Raw genomic sequence first — 22,072 nt, forward strand, 5'->3', positions numbered from 1 at the left:
CTCATATAAAAGCCTGGACATGAAGGCTTACGATTGCTTTACTCACAATGGCTCTAAGCTGGAAACCACTGAAATCTCCTTGAAGTGGTGACGGGACAGATGAACAGATGCACTACGGTACCTCTAGACGGTGACTACTACTTGGCAACACAAGGCAACAAACTGTAATACTAGCAACACTGTGGATGAAACTCATGCATTCTGCTCAGTGAAAAAAGCCACTTAAAAGACTATACACAACACTGTAAATCAACTATACTGTAATTTTTTAGAATTCAAAAAAAAGGGCTACACACTGTTAAGATTCCATGTATGTGACATTCTGGAAAAGTTAAAACTATATGGAGAAAAAAAAAAAAAAGGTGGTTGCCAGGAGCTGGAAAAGGGGGGAGGTGTTGGCTACAAAGGGGTACCCATTACACACATCTAATGACTATAAAACGTAAATCCTCCCGACCTCAGAGTTAATGACTTAACAAGATAATTCTTTTCTTAAGCATGATGTGTCCTGTCCCCAGGACATTTATTCCTATTCTAGGTTTAGGCTGCTTTCTGGACACAGATGGCATCACACTCTCTCAAAATAAGCCACCGGCAGAGAAACACCCATAGTTCACAGTGTGTTTAAACTTGCTGCTGACTCATTTCTCCCTTGATAACGGAACCCTTCTTTCCTAATAACTTTAATTAGAGCCATCTCTCATCCTAAAGCTTCCCCTTTCCTCAGCCATGTATTTATCCTTGTGACCTCCTGACTCTGAGACACCGGGGAAATATGTCCCCTCCAGGATTCAGTCAGCTAAAAACAGAACCTGCATTTTTCACACATTCTTCTCCAGCACGTGGACGTCACAAAGATCAAAAGGGATGATGTGCGTGCATGGGATTACTGTTGTTATGCTTGAAATACATTTCATGGAACTTGTTCTAAACTTGTGGCGCAATAAATATCTTGCCCCTCTCGGCCATAGCGCGGTTAACTATTCACACCGGAAATGGCATTCCTAGGCACCATTTACTGAATGTGTTGCCCAAACCATGAGATCTGGCAGAGGAGGGCTCAGTTTTAAGTCTCACTCTGAAACTTACCTTGTGACCAACCCACTTGCCTTTTATAAGTCTCACTTTTTTGTCTATAAAATGGACTTCAGCTGCTACCTGTTTGTCTCGGGGCAGCACTGAAGGCAATGTCATGCACACATTAAGTGCTACCTAATGCCTGATGTGACCCCCTACTCCCTGACCTCTACATGGAAGGGACTAAGCAAAAGATTCTCTCTCAGCCAGATGAAGCAGCTTCCACCAGTGTCATCAGAGGCTATCAAGGCAGATCTGTGATTTGGGAGACCAAACACACTGCTCTCTACTCAAGAGTCCTATGACACATCCGTTTTTTTAAGAGATGAATGAGATGCTTGCTTGAACTGAGACAAGAAAAAGCATGAAAGTGTTTTGAAGCATTGGCACGGCATACGGGAGAAAGAACATGAATTTTGGTGTCACCAAAACCTGGGTTTGAATTTCTGCACTTATGGTCTTACGGAAATCGTATTACCTCTCTTTGCATATTTTCTAATCTATAAAATGGGTATAGTTCTCGTGCAGTGTTGTCAGAAATAATAAAGTATCCATTTGTATACATTTGCTATAATAATGTACACAAATACCACACCCCTTGTATAGGTAGGTCCTCAAACAATGCCTGTACATTATTCATTAATTCAACAGGTATTGACTAAGTACCATATGTAGTAAGCACTATAGAAAGCTTGGTTATTACTTCTATTTTTACTGTCTTTGAAAAGGACCAGGGAAAATCTAGAATGAAGGCAGAGCAGATGGGCATCTTTGCTGTTTATTATAATGCACATGTAGGAGAGCCAGTCTTTCACTACCAAAGAGCTCCCTGATTGCTTAATGGCCTGACTAAAACTTCGCCACAACAGAAATAATCTAATTTGTTGTGAGCCACATGGGAAGTCCAGAAACAATCTAAGTTGAATTTATCTTTTTTCTTCACTAATTCAGTTATTTACTTGGCATTCCAAATCTGCTTTAAAATGTAAAAACTCCTAGGAAATAACAACTTTATGAAACAGAAGAGAGAGGAAGGGTCATAGCTCTTCCTAATTCTCCCTCCCCCTGGCATCTTCTGTCTTCCAATTCTACTGCTTGCTTAGAGTTTTGCAACCTCAGGCATATCACTTAATCTCTCTGAAGCTGCTTCATCATTCAGATGGGAATGGTAGCATTTAGCTACCACTGAAGTTAAGTAATGCCCTACGGGAAAGAGAAACCATATGGGGTGGGAAACACAAAGAAAGCAGAAAGACACAAGAATCAGATGGAATGACTCACAGAGAAGAGGAAGAGAGAGAGAGAGGCAAATACACGAAGAATAAAAATGCATAGGGCATAGCTTTCATTCAATGACTATGAGTTCTCAGGCCAGGGATGCAATTCTGCCTGAAAAAGCCAATGTCTCTTATGAAACTTATGACTTTCACCATTTCCCAACAATGCACGGTCACGCAGCAAATGATGATGGCTTCATCAACATCAAGGGAAAAATGAAGAGCTACTGAGAGCCACAGAGAGGATACAAGTGTCTACAGAAGGGCCACAAACTTAAATTTTTATACATTTGCTCAAATGTTCTAAGCAGTCACACAAAGTGAGCCAAACTCAATTCTTGAGCATGATGCCACTATGGTATTAAAAATGATATTACTGTCTACACTACACATTTACACCAACATATCACTATAACAGGTTATAATCACAAAACCAAGTATGTGGCCTTTTTTGAGTAATTTAAAGGCTTTTCAAAGACAATATAAGTTCTTAACCTTTGCTGCTGACTTTAGAGCCCAACCCTGTACGTGCTAATAATTTTCTTCCTCTTCTTATTCTCTTCTCTATTGATGACACAGTACTGAAGGGAAAAGGTTTATCATCAAACTACCTTAACTAGGTTCTGACCCTCTTTTTCTAGTTGAATAATCCTGTTCCATAAGTACTACCTGACTGATTGGGTGAGGAACAAGAGGAACACAGAGATGAATAAGATTACTCCTGCCTTAAAGGGTCTTGGGCTTTGGTTAATTTCAGACCAGCAGTACACACTGTCTGGATAGACAGTTATACTTTACAACAAAGAGATTTATAGGTTCAGGATTAAGTCAGGTTAGTCACAACTTGGTGTAGTTTAAATGCATTCGACGTATTTCTAGGCACAGTCTCCCTCTTGGCACTACCTCTATGTCTCCCTCTTCTTCCTTCCAGGCTTCAAGACTCACACACACCTTCTCCATCTTCAGAGGTGCTCGTCTTCTCTATAACTCCACCTTTCCCCTGCTTCTGGATTAGGAACTCCCATACCTGGCCCTTCACCATAAAGTCTCCATCTGCTTTTCAATAGAAACCACTGGATTTCTACCATACATTCCCAAAAGACATGAAATGCACGTCTGGCCTTACTTTGAAGTATCCTGAAGCAAAGCCATCTCCTTCTCTGAAGAAATCGTGATCTACTGTTAATTGGGCAAATGAATGCTGATGTCCCTTGTTACGTGCATAACAAGGCACTGAAAATGGCATCACGAGAAGGCAAAATCTGAGGTCACCAACTGACAGTTTTGTTTGCACCACGGTTTCAAAATTTAGTAACTGAAAAATAATCAGCTAAGTTTCTGAGTTTTCCAAAAGAATCCGAAGATCTGGCAACACTGGGTCCGCCCTCACTCACAGCAACAAGGAACTGGCACAGCTGGCAGGGCTCCTTTACGTAGGGCCTAAGCTTTCAAGCGGATGACAGTTCTCCTGAAGATTCTCGTGACCATCGAGGACCTGTGCTGTCCATACTCTGTGCCAGGACCTCAAGGAATATAGCAGGAGGCAAAACACACAAGTCCCTACCCTCGTGGAACTACACTGTGGCTTTGAATAGATGCTGAAGGAAGGGGTAAGCAACCCACAAGGAATAGTAAAGGTATTCTAATGCTCCTAAGGAACCATCTATCATCTGTCTGTCTGTCTGTCTGCCACGGCATGCAGCAGCTTGATGTGGGATCTCAGTTCCCAGACCAGGGATTGAATCCGGGTGGCAGTGGTGAAAGTGCTAAATCCTAACCACTAGATCATCAGGGAACTCCCAGGAACTCCCCATTTAACAGGATCCTTGAGGAAATTCTTTTGCGACGTGAATGACCACTCCCTATTTCATCAGTTTTGAGATCTATAATGAGCATGTTTCAAGCGAAGGTACACAGTTAATTTGTGAATCCATATAATTACAAGATTACACTGTAAATGCCTATGTATGGATACAAATATTATCACTGAAACTGATTTCTGAGTTCTACTCATGGATTCCAATGTCTCCATATCTTACATTTTGCATATCTCATGTGACCTAAATGTACTGTTAAGTTTGTGATGAACATTTTCAGATTAGCAAATCTGCATTAAAAGACATGCTCTCAATTGACATTTAAAGGCACCATCAAAATTACATCATATTAGATTATTTTAACACTAAAAGATCTCAGATTCACAGTAAATTCTATTTTCATCACAAAGTGAAGCCCTTAAACTGTAATGGTTTTTAAGAAAGAATTATTGTCAAATGCCCTCAATTTCTGCCTTGCGGACCTACACTAAAACTTCTGATGCTTGCTAATCATATAACAGGTATATGAATAAGGACGCCAAAAAGATAACCTGAGGAAAGCGTCTATACAGAGATGTCTACATATGCTCATTAAGTTCTCCTGACGTTAAAACTGCAGGAAACCATGAGTTGTAACAGTGTAAGGAGTTTAAGCGAAAAGGGGAAGGAACAGAGAACATAATATGAATACGTTGTTCAGATAAGTTAAAATCATTTCATCCAACACAGTCTGGTTCTGTCTGCCCTAAACCAAGTCATACTGTTTATGTGACAACTTGGGATAGTAAGGACATGATTAGCACTCAGGAAAACAGAATTCTTTTCTGTGAAATTATTCCCTAACTCATTCATCACTACCACCACCAAGTATAAAAATTATCTTCAATCAATCTTGATTTGTATGACTCCAAAATTCCAAACTAAGAAAAATGAGTGACACTGGTAGGGAAAACCAGGCTATTTTATTAAGCAACTTGAACCCAGATCTTCTGGTTGCTAAGCTCATATTCTCTTCACCATGCTATACTAGCTCTTTCTCAAAAGCTTAAACCTCAAGGGAGCTTTCAGAGTTTGCAAAGATCTACTGTCTCATTTAATCTTGGTAATAATCCTGGCAAGTCGGGGCAGACATAATATCTCCAATACATAGGACACTGGGTACCCAGGTAAAAAATAATTTGTCCAAAGAAGTTGGATCGAATGCCTTGCAATATCCATAAGACATAAATAAATATGAAAAAAAAAAAAAACAAAAAACCGTGTTGGGTACAACTGACGTATGTTACCTTTAGTGTGATCGCATCCTTAACTGAGTAGAACGTAGCCACTGCCGTTGAATTCTAAGTAAGGATGGTAAATACCAGTACGTGCACTACCCCTCTTCTTTCCCACCATCATCCTGAAGGCAGCACACTCTTTACTGCTAGGCCTGAATCCGGCCTCAAGATCTTTTTCAACACACAGCTCCAAGAAGCCCCCTATCAACTGACACAGATAAAATCTACATTCCTATTCCGACTTTTTTAGGGCTTACACTGTTACATAATACTCTTTTGAGATTTTTGTCTCTGCTTTTGATTGGGTATTTGTTTTCATGGTTCTTGTATTATTTCATGTTTGTGTATACTGCTTCTCCAAGTACCGGGACACTGCCCTATTTTGATTTCAGAGCCCCAGCTGCAATGATTCACATACAGTAGGCATACAAGGTGTTCCGAACATACCTGAGACATACCTAGCATTTAAGAAAAACATCTAAAGTTTAAAAAAAAAAAAAAAAAACACAGAAAACCTTTCCTTGTTTCTAATTATAGTTTAGGCAAGGAGTCAGTCAACTTTTCATGCAAAGAGCCAGATAGTAAACGAGTTTTGTGGGCCAAACGATCTCTGATGCAACCATTCAACTCTGCCATTAGAGTGTAAAGCACCCACAGATAACATGTAAATGAATGCATGTTGTATTGGAATGAGTATTCCAATAAACTTTATTTATAAACAGTGAAATTTGAATAATTTTCACATAATATTCTTCTCTCAGCCTTTTTTTTTCTCTCAACAATTTAAAAAGGTTAAAAAAACAAACAAACAAACAAACACGTATTCTTAGTTTGCAGGCCATAGAAAAACAAGTGGTAGGAAGGACTAGTCCCATGGGCCATAATTTACTGACCCCTGGCCTAAATCTGTGGTTTGCAAAGCAGGAACCTCAGTGGTCTCAAGATCCTTTCAGCAAGTCCATCTGCATAGATGTGAAGCCAGATTTTCTTTGTATGCTTCAACCAAAGCAGTGTACAACAGACTGAATGAGGATGCGGCTGCCTTCTATTAAGCCAGAAACTGAAGAGATTTGCAAAAATGTAAAACAATGCCACTCTTCTCATTAATTTTTGTTTGGAAAGTATATAGTTATAGTTCATGATGTTCTTTATATTAACATGTAATGGGTTATGACTGATTTTTTTAAAAGGATTAATATTTGTTAAAGTCGTCAGCTTTGATTTCTAGTAAGATAGATGCCGACACCCATGGAAACAAAAGCTATCTGGGGGCCCTCAGTAGATCTGAAGAATGTAAGGGGATCTTGAGACCAGACAGTCTGAGAACCAGCTGCTGAGCTACAACGGGGTTAACGGACTCCTGCCGGCAGAGAGCACCTGGGCAGCCCGAGGGATCGGGGCCTCAGGTCAGGGCACCTGACAGATCACCTGGCTTCAATCTCCACGTCGCTGCCCCCCCCACCCTACCCCCGCCACCCCCACCTAAGAGCTTTCTGGCATTTCTCTCATTAGATCCCGATTTAATTTAAAATTCAGTCCCAGGCAATTTATGTTCTTGTAACATCTAGTTGGTGAAAACGTGGGGTGAGGCTCATGAAAGAACTCTTCTGCTATGTGTAGACCCTATAAAAACGCACAGGCCTTTACTTTGTCAAAATGGGCAACGTGAAGCCAGTATCTCTTCCTGGCTTGTCTCTTCCAATCTTTGAAAAAAAAAAAAAAATTACTGCTGTAATTCCTTGCCTTCAGAACATACATATCTTAATAAACAGATTCACTGGCTTCTTTATAAATCACAGTCCCTTTGACTTGGCGCCACAAAAACTGCAGGAGCCCAGGGCTAATCAGCATCCTCACTAGGCTGAAATCTAAATAAAATCCAGTGGGCGTGGTGCAAGTTTCATCAATACTACAAATAATAATGCACCAAAAATTACATTTTGCAAGTAAAGTAGATATGCTTTACAAAGCATCCTAAGAGAATATTAGCGTTTTGTTTGTTCTATCATTTGAGATCTTAAAACTTTTTAAAAGACTCTTTTAGGAGAAATACAAGGGAAAGTTGTCTTAACGCCAGTGTTACCATATGTAAGAAGACCTTATATAAGGAAGATTTGCTTCCCATATAAGGGTACTTTGTTCTAAGGTTTCACTGTCTAGACAAATGATGGGCACTGTTGGCTTGGGGAAGCCTCTCTCCTACCCCCCATTTTCCCAGAGAATTAAAGAAACAATAATCATGACTCCAATAATTATCATTTTGCTGAATTATATATTCTTAACTAGAAAGTGCTCCCCTGTAAGTATATAATTCCAAAAATCTTTATAGTATAAAGTAGGAAGAAATTTCTATTTTTGGATATTTGTCCTTTAATCTATATTATAAAACATCTAAAAAAATCAAGAAGTACGATCAGATGCTAAATCTGCCATACTCTATGATTATTGGCTCCAAGTAGAAAAATAAAATACACTTGGCTTTTTTGGCCAACACCAAAACAGCAATCACTAGCATCCTAAGACCAGAAAGGCACTAGCTAATTATTACCTGTTTGGGAGATTATTACTAGCCATTTAGGGGAACAATGCAAATTATGTTAGAGAGATTTTGGTAGCTTGCGTTGTTCAAGGACAAAAAAAAAAATTGACTTAAAATGTGGGAAAAAATGCTTACTGTTTAAATCTACAGTAAAAGCAAAAGTCTCATCATGATTGCAAAACATTCCAAATTGTGAAACTTGAGTTATTTGTAAAATAGACAAAAGTAAAGCAGCTTCCTCAGTCATTTTTTGAAATCTCAGCATCAATTTAAAGAAAATGCTTATATTTAAAAGAAAGCCTATTTCAAAATATGAATCCCTATCCTGAGTACATATAAGAGCATGAAGTAAATTCACATATCATGCACTCCTGTTCCCCACGCATGCAGATGAAGGTGATATTAAAGTGCAAAAAAAGTTATTTGCTTCTTTATTCCCTAAGGAAGAAAAGAACCTCAAAACTAAAAGAACAATCGATGCTAGTGTAAAGTAAAAACAATAAAATCAGATAAAACTGTTATGTGGATTATATGGAAAAAGAGGGGGGGGGAGAGGGACATATGTACTTCACTGTATAGGAAATACATATTTCTATACAAACTTCTTTTGGATACCCCTAATTTCTTCCACTCTCATTTTTCAATCAAAATTATGTTCATTAAAAATCTCAGTTTAATAAATTTTCTCAGGAAGACAACAAATCTAAGAAGCATGTGGAATTTATATGACTACCAAGAGAGAGAAGGGATCAAGAGAATTTTGGTCTCCTGTTTGACCAAAAAAAAAAAAAAACAATTGCTCCTACTCGTCTAAAGCAGCAAAACTAGAATCAAGGCATGGTCATTGTAAAGCTTGGCACAGCAGTTTAAAATTTGAAAAAATACCATTGTTATTTTAATAAAAGTGCTTTCAGTTTTACATTCCCAAGTCCCCTCCCCAGCAGTGAGACAACAGTGTGACTTTTCTCTACCTGCTGAGGAATTTTCTTAGCACTTTGTGGAAACTGTTGGCTTTCAGAAAGGGACAGGCTGATGTGAACCAAAAGTTAAGGCAGAATACAGAATTGCAGCAACAATAAAAAAGCAATTTAGAAAGAGGGTCAAGCCAAGCAGATAAGCAAACTCTATAAAAAATCAGTTTTCTGTGAACGTTCATCCAGTTCCCTAATTTCAAAAAGCCAAACCAAAGCAAAGCATGCTGACTTACATTGCTTCTTTAGTTCTTTCAGCTGTTGTTTAAACTGCACAAATTTTTCATTATTTTGAAAGTCTGCCTCGGAATTCTCATTCTGTAAAGCCAAAAACTTCTCCTCCACTAATAATTTTAGATCGGGTATTTTTTCTGGACGTTCTTCTTTTACCTGAGGAAGACAATAACATCACTTTATTTAAATGTTAACGATGACACGGTTCCCTCATTTCATTCAGATAAAAATATAATGAGGTAGAAAAGAGAATCCCCCCCAATCCCATAACAGAAAACCAGAGAGGCTGGGACGCGTTCCAGAAAAGATGGCTAGTAAACAGCGGAGGGAATCATTCATCCCAGGTACCCTTTGCTGTCTTAAACCACCCCTTCAGGGCCCTATTAACCTGTTGTCTCCTGACAACTACCACGGAGTGGGGGGGAATCTCACACTGGGGCAACTGTGCCCTCTACCTTCCCCGGAACCTGAGCACAGTGGCTTCCTCCTCTTCCTTAGGCTTTCAGAGTAAGGCTTCCTCTGGCTTAGGTCTGCTCAGTCCCCTCTCCTACTACGAGAGAGCATTCCATCCTTCATTCTCTTTTTTTCATTCTTTTTGGAGCCACACCTGTAGGATGTGGAAGTTCCTGGGCTAGGGGTCAAATCAGAGCTGTGGCTGCTGGCCTACACCACAGCCACAGCAACAAGGGATCCAAACGGCGTCTGCGACCTATACCACAGCTCACGGCAACACTGGATTCTTAACCCACTGAGCAAGGCCAGGGATCGAACCTGCATCCTCATGGATACTAGTCTGATACCCGCTGAGCCACAAGGGGAACTCCCATCCTTCATTCTCTTAAGCACTCCTCTTTCTCAGGCCCTTGTCCCCAGCAAGTGAGAGGGGTTCCTACTTTACAAAACAAGGTGAGGCTTTAACCTTGAACTCCCACCATTTGCTGCCACAAGGAATAAATGCCCATTATTCTGTTCAAGGCTAAACTCTCAATCTTTATTTTATTTATTTATTTATTTATTTATTTAGTCTTTTTGCTATTTCTTGGGCCGCTCCCACGGCATATGGAGGTTCCCAGGTTAGGGGTCCTATCGGAGCTGTAGCTGCCGGCCTACGCCAGAGCCACAGCAACGCGGGATCTGAGCCGCGTCTGCAACCTACACCACAGTTCACGGCAACGCCGGATCATTAACCCACTGAGCAAGGGCAGGGATGGAACCCGCAACCTCATGGTTCTTAATCGGATTCGTTAACCACTGCGCCACGACGGGAACTCCTCAATCTTTATTTTTTTCCCCCTGCTAATAGTTTGAAACATGCAAAAACATGGAAAAAATTGTATTTTACCATTCACCTACCTCCTAGACACCACAAAAATTCTGCTGTTTTGCTTTTTTTTTTTGCCATTTTTTGGGCCACTGCCACAGCATATGGAGGTTCCCAAGCTAGGGATCTAATCGGAGCTGTAGCCGCCAACCTATACCACAGCAACGCCAGATCCAAGCCACGCCTGCGACCTATACCATAGCTCATGGCAACGCCGGGTCCTTAACCCACTGAACAAGGCCAGGGATCGAACCTGCAACCTCATGATTCCTAGTCGGATTCTTAACCACTGAGCCACGACGGGAACACCTCTGCTGTTTGCTTTATCACACACCTACCCATCCATCTTCAACCTTATTTTTTTTTTTTTCACTGTAACCATTATCTTTAATACACAGATACAATCCCTAAGGGCAGATACACAATAACATAAAATAACAAGTATTTTCCCCCTTTTTCATTCTGTGACACTAATTTCTTTTATTCTATCACACAATTCTTTGGAGCCAGAAATAAGAACAGTACACTGCCTTTGTAACCACTTTTCAATGTGAAGCAGGAGGTGCTTTAGTTTATTTTTCTATACTTTTAAAAATCCTCTTTTAGGAGTTCCCTGGTGGGTCAGCGGAAATAAGGATCCGGTGTTGTCACTGCTGTGGTGTGGGTTCAATCCCTGGCCCAGGAGCTTCCAAATGCTCAATGCAGCCGAAAACAAACAAACAAATAAATAAAATCCTTTTTAAAAAATTAAGATGTAGTTTACGCACAATATTTTTTAAGTTACAGGTGTACAGCACAGTGATTCTCAATTTTTAAAGGTTATACTCATTTCTAGTTATTATAAAATATTGGCTATATTCCCTGTTGTGTTTAGCAATACCGAGTGTTGTCTTCCCCAACACAAGAACCTCAAGAGAACTGCTATATGCACATAAATTCACTGCAGCAAATATCTTCTCGGGAAATGTAATGCTGCAGTTGGCATCATCTGCAGCATCTGTTTGCAGGTCTGCTGCAAAGAGAACTCACTGTACTCTAGCTATCAAAATGAGAGCCTGGAAAATATTAAACTCATTGTCTGTCTAAATCAGTGCAATAAATGGGGATTGACTATTATTTTTAATGGTTTCTGGCTGTGTGTATCTTCAGGATAAATAATCCCAAAGGGGAAAGAAAAAAGTCATTATTTGGAGTTCCCGTCATGGCACAGCAGAAACAAATCTGACCAGTATCCATGAGGATGCAGGTTCAATCCCTTGCCTTGCTCATTGGGTTGGGGATCCGGCATTGCTGTGAGCTGTGATGTTCACTGGTGCCTAGTACTCTCTGTTGTACAGTAGGTGCTCAAATGATGTGGGCGAACTAGCGAATTACACGGATGCTGAATACTACCGTGTAGACATAAGAAGAGGGACCATAGTTCCCTCATTTCATTCAGATAAAAATATAATGAGGTAGAAAAGAGAATCCCCCCAATCCCACAACAGAAAACCAGAGAGGCTGGGACTTATTCCAGAAAAGATGGCTAGTAAACAGCGGAGCGAAGTGAATAAAGTTTTGGAGCAAGGGAAGGAAGAGATGGGAAGCAGCTCCTGGGAAAGAGAGAGCAAAAGAGACGTGTTTATTTGTAGAGAGGTTAATAGTAGCTTGAAGCAAAGTTGACATGATGGAGGAGAATGAACAGGGACCTTGGGATCAAGCAGGTAGGTCTGGGTCCACCCTAAATGGTGGATTTGGGGACGATTCTTCCAGGTCCTCGATTTCTCTCATTTCTTAACTAGCGATCAGGAAGACCCACCGCAGTGCCATGAAGACGTAATCACATTAGGTCTGCATTTAACTCTGGCACATAGTACGTGTTAAAAAGTTTTTATTCTTAAAAAATAAATAAATAAAAAATGAGTTCCTACTGTGGTGCAGTGGGTTAAGGATCTGACTCCAGCAGTCTGGGTGTTTATGGAGGTGCAGATTCGATCCCCAGCCCAGCACAGAGGGTTAAAGTATCTGGCATTGGCCCAGTGACAGCATGGGTCTCAGCTGCAGCTCGGATTCTATCCCTGGTCCAGAAACTTCCACACGCCGTGGGTGTGGCCATGAAAAAAAATTTTTTAAAATTCTTTCCTTTCCACTTTAGCACAGAGCATTCAACATGTTTGTGGACTGAGAAGGAGGAGCAATGGGGCACATAAATCAGAAACAGTGAGAGAAAGCAAGTATCAGATTTCATTTGAGAAAAGCCTTTAAACACATAGGCAAAAATCTAGAGCGGGGAGAAGATCAGCTGCAGAAACACAAAAGTCTTTAGCAGGCATCAGAAATGTCCACAGGGCTGGACACAAAGGATCTGAGGAAACCCCCAAGACATAGCGAGGACAACAGGAAGTGGGGAGGACTGAGCGCAAGCAGACGGTGGCAGCCTGAGGATGCTGCCGCACAATTCCAGACACCTGCTGCCATGTGAGAGTGAGCCCAGGGTCTTCAAGTTAGATCTCTGGATTTTTCTGAGACATTGTCTGCTTTTTAAAACAACGCATAGTCCAAACAATACAATGGCCTGAAGCCATGAGTTTGAAACCTGTTTAATGCAAACAAGACATACTGACAAAAAGCAAGTACTATGGTGAGCACAGTATCTGGAGGTCTGGTGCCATTCCCAGACTTCTACTTTAGGGATGAAATACTGCCCCTTCCAATAGGATAGAGAATACCAGGGAAAGATGGGTGTGGGGGACAGAAGGGAAAGTAAAGGATTCCATTCTGACACCTAATCCCAAGTATTTATGATGAAAAACTTGGGTTCTAGACTTAGATTAAAAATGAGGCTCTTGGAGTTCCCGTCATGGCGCAGCAGAAACGAATCCGACTAGGAACCATGAAGTTGCGGGTTCGAACAATGGCCTCACTCAGTGGGTTCAGGATCTGGCGTTGCCATGAGCTGTGGTGTAGGTCGACAGGTGTAGCTCCAATTCCCATAGCCTGGGAACCTCCATATGCCGCAGGTGTGGCCCTAAAAAGGAAAAGAAAAAAAAATAAAAATTAAAAAATAAAGAGGCTCTCCTTAGTAGGTTAGTACTGAATGACCTTAGAAAAGTTACTAAATGTTTGTATCTAACCTTAGTGCCCCCACTTGCAGATAGAAAATAATACCAGTATCTCCCTCACAGTGTGGCAGAGAGGAAGAGATGGGCACAATGAGCTGTCTGTCCCAGAGAACAGTCAGTGATGGGTAGCCGTTGTGTTTATCATCATGTATCTCTCCAGGGCGGCTGCACATACAGCCTGCAGCTCCGCAGACTGTCATGAGCACCCGCATGGAAGATTCAAGGTAGGGACTGTAATGGAAACCATGGAAATGAATGGCAATGCCAGAAGACGAAATAAAAAGGCAAAAAAAAAAAAGAGGGGGGTCCCCCATTGTGGCTCAGTGGTTAATGAATCCAACTGGGAACCATGAGGTTGCGGGTTCGATCCCTGGCCTTGCTCAGTGGGTTAAGGATCCAGTGTTGCTATGAGCTGTGGTGTAGGTCACAGGCGTGGCTTGGATCTGGCGTTGCTGTAGCTCTGGCGCAGGCTGGCAGCTACAGCTCGGATTCAACCCCTGGCCTGGTGCTGAGGGTGTGGCCCTAGAAAAGACAAAAAAAAAAAAAAAAAAAAAAAAAGGAGCAAGGAGAAAACTCTAGAGAATACCACATTTATGGGGTGGCTAGAAGAGTCTAGAAAGAAAAAGGGCAAGAGTTAGGAAGATAACCAAAAGAAGATGTCCCAGAAGTCTAGGACTTTTCAAGATCTGTCAAACACTGCCAGAGAAGTCAAGCTAAAAACAAGACTGAGAAGTGTCCACTAGACTCAGTGATTGAGTTACTGCGGACTTTAGTGAGAGCCTGGATATGCACACTGACTCCAAAATATGCATTTTTTTGGTTGAATCAATTGTTACAAAAAGATGGAGCAGTCAAAACACAAAACAGACAAAAACCCAGAAGTCCCTCTCCAACTAACTGCTCAGTTAACTGCTCAGTTTGAGCTCAAAATCACTTGTGAATGTTTAGCCATGTTTATTTGGAACCGAACACTCCTGTGGCTGTAGTGCTTCTCTCATGTGGGCCAGGAAAGGCAATCGGCAAGCTCACTGTCAGCAACCAAGTCAGACCCTCAGTGGCTCTGCCCCTACGAACAGAGGCGTGTTGTTTTAGGAAAAGAGATAATGGGAGGAGTAAAAGACAAACCCAGTCCTTACCCACACTGAAACTATGTATTCTTTTCAACATGCTTTAATAGAAAATGTTTGCCTTTATGTGATGATAATATACCCCATTTCTTTCAAACAACATTGTACCCATATGCAATTACTCAAAGTGTGTCATTTTATTGCCACAGGGCAAAGTCAAGGTCTCCTCCTCCAATTATCATTATTGCCTTATAGCTATTATTTCACTGGGAGGGGAGATCACAGGAGCTCAGGATATTAATGGGCTGAGTCATTCACACACTTCTGAATCGTGTGAGAATCTAGTATAAAATTAGTCATTCTTGTAACTGAACCAAGACTCAGATGGATTTACTCTCTCCAAAACAGCCACCGGTAGATGTCTGGTTCCCTAAATAACATATACCAAGGATTTACATTTTGGAAATCGCATAGCCTTTAGAAGTTTATTATGGGTCCCTAGTAGTGATAAGCCAAGATGCTTTGTGTTCTGCTCAGTACTGTAAGCATTTCCAATTCTAATTCAGAGTCAGCATGATCTAGTCTATGGGATCTACTTTCATGCTGGGAATCCAGAGGGACTGCCTCAGTTGGTCCTAAGAATATTCATCCAGCAAATATTTGCAGAGTCCCAACTGCGTCCCAGGCATTACGCTAAGTGCTAAGACATTTATGGAAGGTGGCCCACACTTACGACATACCACCAACCCAACTGGTCAGGCACAAGTACGTTTATATAGGCCAACACTGTCTCCACCTTTACACAGCAAAAAAAAGTTTGGTCAAGTTTTTATTGAAAGGCATGTCCAGGCTAAGCTATTATGCTTTCACTGACTATAAAGTTATTATGCTTTCACTGACTATAACCTAATTACATGTGCCAATGGAGACACATTATATTTTCTACAGAGTTTACCATACTGCCTTTGCCCTGTTTAAAAAAAAATAGTGTATCTATATCTATCTAGATATATATCACAGGCTAATGATGGCCAGCATGGATTATACTCTTCATCTCATGCCAGTTTCTGTTCTCAGTTGCACAATGTGCACTGAACTCTGTTGGACCCAATTATTTGTAGTTCAGTGAGTTTCCTAGTGCTATTATTTGGTTTGACTTCTGACAAAAACACTTAAGAGGGAACACTTCCTTGTTGAACAATATGACACATCGAATGGATTTCTCGGTTTGCCAAGGTATTGTAATATACCATTATTGGGCAGCGGCCAACCAGACATGGAAACATCTTTCCTCCTTCAAGCCTTTCAGAAAAATTTTGAAAACGAATAAACTTAAAACATGTGAGAGAGTGCATGGGTCTGGTTCTAAGCGACCAGTCCGACTGGAACAGACTGTTGTCTAACAGATGGCAGTCAAATGAGGCAACCTGTGCATCTGTTACTAAACATTTATGTTGCTGAAAATTACTCCAATAAATTTCTCATGGCACCAATCCCACTATAAGATCATGACCAACTGGAAGCACTAATTTATACACTACAGTACTAGGACTCTCATATTGGGGGGTGGGGGCAGAGGGGCGAGGGAACCAAACTGCTGATTTGCCTCGCTGGGTTTTGTTGTTGCTGTTGTTGTTTGCTTATTTTGTTTCATTTTGGCAGAATTCACAAAAATCTGCATTATTTGTCTATTTATTTACTCAGCCATTCAGTAAATATTTACCAAATACATATCAGCACATGAAGATACCATGCTAGGCTGTAGAAACTCAAAAGTAAACAGAATAACCTGGTCCCTGCTGTTCTCATGAGGTTTGAGGCCTAGTGGGGGAAAAAGGTACTATAGTTGAACAGGGAGTTCCCACTGTGGCATAGCGGAAATGAATCTGACTAGTATCCATGAGGATACAGGTTCAATCCCTGGTCTCATTCAGTGGCTTAAGGACCTGGCGTTGCCATGAACTGTGGTGTAGGTTGCAGATGTGGATCAGATCCCACATTGCTGTGGCTGTGGTGTAGGCCAACAGCTATAGCACCAATTCGACCCCTAGCCTGGGAACTTCTATATGCCATAGGTGTAACCTTAAAAAAAAAAGAAAAAGGAAAAATAAATAAATAAACAGTTGAACACTATCACCAGTTGTGAGAAGTGCTGTGACAGAAATGTATTAGATGCTAAAAGAGCATGTAATAACATAAACATTGAGGACATCATTTCACGGGCAATCTTTTCAAGTGCTGTTCAATTTAAACACAGGTCATGCTGAGGAGAGGGTGAGGTGAGGATTATTACAGTTATTAACAAACACTTTGCAATCAAACAAAACCTCTCAGCTGAGTGGGTCAAAGCCTTATATGCACAAGTATCATTATCCCAGTTTGACAGATTTGAGGACTGGGCAGCTCGCAGTGGTGAAGCGTCTTGCCCAAGGTCACACTGAGTCAGTGACAGATGGCAGCAACTCATTCAAACCCCCTTTCAACTTAATCTTTCTTTGCATGTGCCTCCAAGTAACAACTCTGAATGCACTTTTATACCTCAGCTTCATTTTATGAAAACATACCTGGTTTTAGGCAGATATCCTCAACTTGTAGTGGTCATTTGTTAGTCTTCATAGAAAAAGACACTTATTTTGAATTTGAAATTGCCTTTCCTGTCCACCAAGCCTCTGTCCTCTACAGAATTACTCATTGCCTTATTTATCATATGGTATCTCACTCCAGATTTTACAGTGGAAAAAGTATAGCAGTGGGTTGATGGTAATGGGATATACCAGTCTTACCAAGAACCCCATTATCCAGAGAGATGATCTTCTAAGATGCTAAATCATCTACTGAAGATTCAGTTCCAGTGCTACCTGAGAGACAACACCTCTAGAGGTTAGAGTCACATCCCACAGGATGCCTGTACCCAGTAAATAATATATGACATTGTTCCTCTGATGGTCAGAACACATGCGCCTAGGAGCCAAGCGACAAAAGTAGAACCAGTTGCAAATCTTCTCCTCCCCCCCATCACACCTAATGACCAACTTGCCTTTTTCCTCCCATGTCTGCAACTCAAATTCTGCTGGTCTAACAGTCTCAGCACCCAAGAGAAGAATGATTTCACCAAGGAACTCACCAATGCCTTCAGTGATCTGGAAGCTTACATGGCAACCTAGCAATTTTGAGCTTCTCATGACACTGACCAGAGAGACAAAAAGTGAGGTTACAGAACTGGTTGGGACAATGAATTAATTATCAAGGGTAAAAAGAACTGCTGCTGCAGAGTGAGGAAAGGGAGGTGTGTGTCTGGAACCTGGCCTGTCTTGGTTTTGCCACGTCTAGTGGTAAAATATAATGGGAATCAGAAACAACTCCACACGGGCGGTTCCATCAAGAGCACAGATGCCAGAGGAGTCAAAGCCTAGGTGTTGTAGTCAGATAAAAACCTACGTCAGCTGAGAGTCAGTTGAGAGCAAAGAGAATGTGAAACGGGTACTGGAGAAGGGAGTTAAAGTATCAACTCTGGGTTCAGGACCAACAGCAAAAGCTAAGTACTCATATTTCTTCCTTGGTCTGACATGCACACATTTACGTTTTTAACTAACATTCTCTCTTTAGTGTCTTCCAAATATTTTATAAAAAGAAGCTGGTGGCTCACTAGTTAAGAGAGGACCATCATGGAACAGCATGGACATAAAGGAATAAGCATGTATTTCTGCATCCCGAGTTGTGCCTTCAAACAATCAAAGGGGACTCAGACCTGAGACAGCCTGTCAAACTCTGTAGCCATTGGGTAACCGAACTATGGAGGAATTGAACCTGAGATGCGACAGCAGAACTATGTCCCCTCTTCTGAGATGAGGGACTTTCCCACCTTCTGAGTGATACCTCACTGGGGCAGGAGCCAGAAATTCACTTTCTCAGCTTCCCTGCAACAAGAACCCAGATACAGCAACTTGGCCCTTGGCCTGTGGCCCTTCAGTTCTTGAGAATGACAAGGAGGTGCCAGCACAGCCCACAGAACCAGTTTACCTGAGGATCTAACCTTTAAGTTCCAGCTCTACCTCATACGAGCTATGAAATCTTGGGCAACCTCTCAGAAATTTGATTTCCTCATCTATAACTCTACAAAAGTCTTTGCATTGTCATGAGTACTAAATGGTTTAATGCATTTAAAGAGTTTAGAGTTCTGAAATCCGAGTATAGTAGCCACTAGTCACAATCAGCTATTCAACTCTAATTAAAATTAAATAAAATTAAAAATATAGGAGTTCCCATCGTGGCTCAGTGGTTAATGAATCTGACTAGGAACCATGAGGTTGCGGGTTTGATCCCTGGCCTCGCTCAGTGGGTTAAGGATCCGGTGCTGCCGTGAGCTGTGGTGTAGGTCGCAGACGTGGCTCAGATCCCACATTGCTATGGCTCTGGTGTAAGCCAGTGGCTACAGCTCTGATTAGACCCCTAGCCTGGGAACCTCCATATGCCACGGGTGCGGCCATGGAAAAAGACAAAATAATAATAATAATAATAGTTCCTCAGTCACACTGTCACATTGCAGGGGCTCTAAAGCCACAAGTAGCTAATGGCTCCCTTGCTACAGTGCAGATACAGAACATTCCCATGACTGCGGAAAGTTCTACTGGAAGGTGTTTGACTTACAGATTATTTCCTGACTCTCAGTAAGCACTCAAATGATAACTGCAGCTATTATTATTAACTGGCCTTGTTATCATTATTATTTTACATTACATCCCCAGAACTTCTTTATCTTACCTTTTGAGTACTTCCACCCAATCCCCCTCCCTCATCCCCTCTCTTCTGGAACCACTACTTGTCAAAATCATCACAACAGCCACATTTAGGATACAGCAAACATCATACGATATGACTTATATGTGGAAGCTAAAAAATACGATACAAATGAACTTATTTGCAGACCAGAAACAGACTCATGGCCTTTGAAACCACACTTACGGTTACCAAAGGAGACAGGCTGGGGGGAGGGATGAAACTGGGGGTTTGGGACTGGCACACACACATATGGAATGGTTGGCTAACGGGGATCTGCTTTATAGCACAGGGAACTCTGTCCAATAGTCTCTAATAACCTATGGAGAGAAAAGAATCTGAAAAAGAATGGATGTGTGTATATGTCTAACCAAATCACTTTGCTGTACAGCAGAAATTACTGCAACACTGTAAATCAACTCCGCTTCAATAAGTAAAATCTGGTGGATAAGCAATTAAACGTGGTCGTCTGACAAGAATCAGCAGCACAATCAGTGGCAACAACTGCTCTCAATGTATAGTTTATTAGGGCAAGGTACTGAGCTAAGTACCTCACACAGACTATTTTACTTAATCTTCCCCAAACAAACAAACTAAGAAGTAAGAACATCCCTATAGTACAGATTAGGAAATTCAGGCTAAGGGGCGGCGTAATGGCAAGCAGTCAAAATGCTCATCAGTGCAGGATCTGGAACTCACTGCATTGGCAGGTCTGTAAAACGACTAAATCCATGACTTAACCACTATTACGCTTCACCACAGATTTGCTAAGTGCCCGCTAGGGGTCATGCACCGTGCCAGATGCTGGGAATGCAGTGGTGAACAAGAGACCGCGTCTCTGCCCTCATGGACGTTACATCCCAGTTGCGAAGAACAGCCAGAAAATATAAAACTAGCCAGATGGTAATGAGTGCTACAGGCAACGAGTCAACAAGGGGGGGCGGGTGAGCTCCTCTAGGGTGGACGCTTAGGGGAGGCTTTACTGAAAAGATGACATCTGAACTGAGACCTGAAGAAAAGTAAAAAGGGGCAGCAGCAGGAGATGAGGTCCGAGGGGAAGATGGAGTGCGGGGGGGAGGGAGGAGGGTCGACCACAGAGGCCAGTGTGTAGCCTTGAGCCGCTACGCTAAGAAGGATGGAAGGGTTGAGCAGAGGACTGAGAACACCTGGTTTTCTTTTCTTAAAGGACCATTCCAGCTATTGCGATGAGAACAGGTTTCAAGGGAGGAAGGGCAGAAGTGGGAGGCCAGTTAGCAGCTACTTGCAGTCATCTAGGCAAAAGGAGACCCTGGCACATACTAGGGTTGCAGCAGAAGTGACAAGAGGTGGTCAGATTCTAACTACACTTTGAAGGTATAAACAGTGGGGCTTACTGATGAACTGGATGTGGGCTGTGAAACATTAGGAACTTAGACAAATTGGGTTTGGCCTGACCAGATGAAATGGTACAGTTGCCATTTCCCAGGATGAGGAAATCTGGAGGAACAGTGGGTTAGGGAGGAAAAAAAAGAAAAAAACCCGAGGTTAGTTTTGGAAGGTTACAAGTGAAATGCCTACGGGAATAAAATGAAGTGGGAATGAAAAGAGGACAGTTGTATATCTAAGACCAGACATGGTTTTGGAGAGAAGATAGGGTTATAGCTACGAATGCTATGAAAAATGTCTACGTGTACAATGTTAGGAAAGCACAAGAGAGGAAGGCATTTGGCAGACAGAGACCGGGTGATGTCAGGAAGGGCTGTTAAAAAGGAGCTGTGCTAAGTTGATGAAGGACAGGAAGGAGTCAGCTATTCGAAAATGAGAGAAGAGCACGTCCAGAAGAAAGAATAATGTGTAGTAAGCCCCAAAGCGAGAGAACATTCCAAGAGCTAGCATAAAAGAATGGTTAAAAAAAAAAAAATGAGGCTACCGAGTTAAGCAGGGGTACAGACCAGGTAAAGACATTTGAATTTGACCACAAGAGGAATAAGGAATCACTGAAGAGGGAAGGGGTGTGAAAAAGGCAAGCAAAATACTCAATTTCCAAATTAGAAAGAGCTCTTGGGTTACTAGATAGAAAACATATTAGGGAGTTCCCTGGTAATCTAGTGGGTTAAGGATCTGGCACCTGTCACTGCTGTGGTGCAGGTTCAATCCTCAGCCTGGGAACTTATGTATGCTGCAAGCTCCGCCCCCCCTGCCCCCGCAAAACAAAAACAAAAACAAACACTAACAAACAAACAAAACCCCCGAAAAAAACTCACCATGGGAGACTGGAGATGATGAAAATGGGGATGAGGTAGGAGAACTCCTTTGAGAATCAGTAAAATCCAGTGATGGAATGTGAGATGTGAGGAACCAGGAGGCCTGAGGTTGATAATCAGATTTCTGATGTGGGCCACTGGGTGGAGGATATTGCCATTTCTTAAGTTATAGAATCTCAGCCAAAAAATCAAGTGGAAAATGCCTCTCTGGGCCATGCTGAATCTAAGGAGCACCCTGAAGTGGGGAAGTCAAACTTGGCTGAGTTCACAGGTGTGACTCTCAGAGGCGCACTCCGGAACAGAAATGAGGATTTAGGAGTCAGCAGCGCAAAGACAGTCATTCAGGTTATACACATAGATGTCACCGCCCAG

At 41.7% G+C, this 22,072-nt stretch overlaps 1 protein-coding gene across 7 annotated transcripts in view; it reads right to left on the reverse strand.

The window, feature by feature from the left end:
• The window catches only part of NSMCE2 (NSE2/MMS21 homolog, SMC5-SMC6 complex SUMO ligase), a 238,870-nt gene that overhangs the window by 150,335 nt on the left and 66,463 nt on the right, over positions 1-22,072 (reverse strand). For all 7 annotated transcript variants that reach the window (XM_021088937.1, XM_021088938.1, XM_021088935.1 and 4 more), the window contains one exon: positions 9,195-9,348. In XM_021088937.1, the coding sequence (XP_020944596.1) occupies positions 9,195-9,348 (154 nt within the window). The remainder of the gene's footprint in view (positions 1-9,194; positions 9,349-22,072) is intronic.

This window comes from Sus scrofa, chromosome 4 (genome assembly GCF_000003025.6).
Source record: "Sus scrofa isolate TJ Tabasco breed Duroc chromosome 4, Sscrofa11.1, whole genome shotgun sequence".
Taxonomy (NCBI): domain Eukaryota; kingdom Metazoa; phylum Chordata; class Mammalia; order Artiodactyla; family Suidae; genus Sus; species Sus scrofa.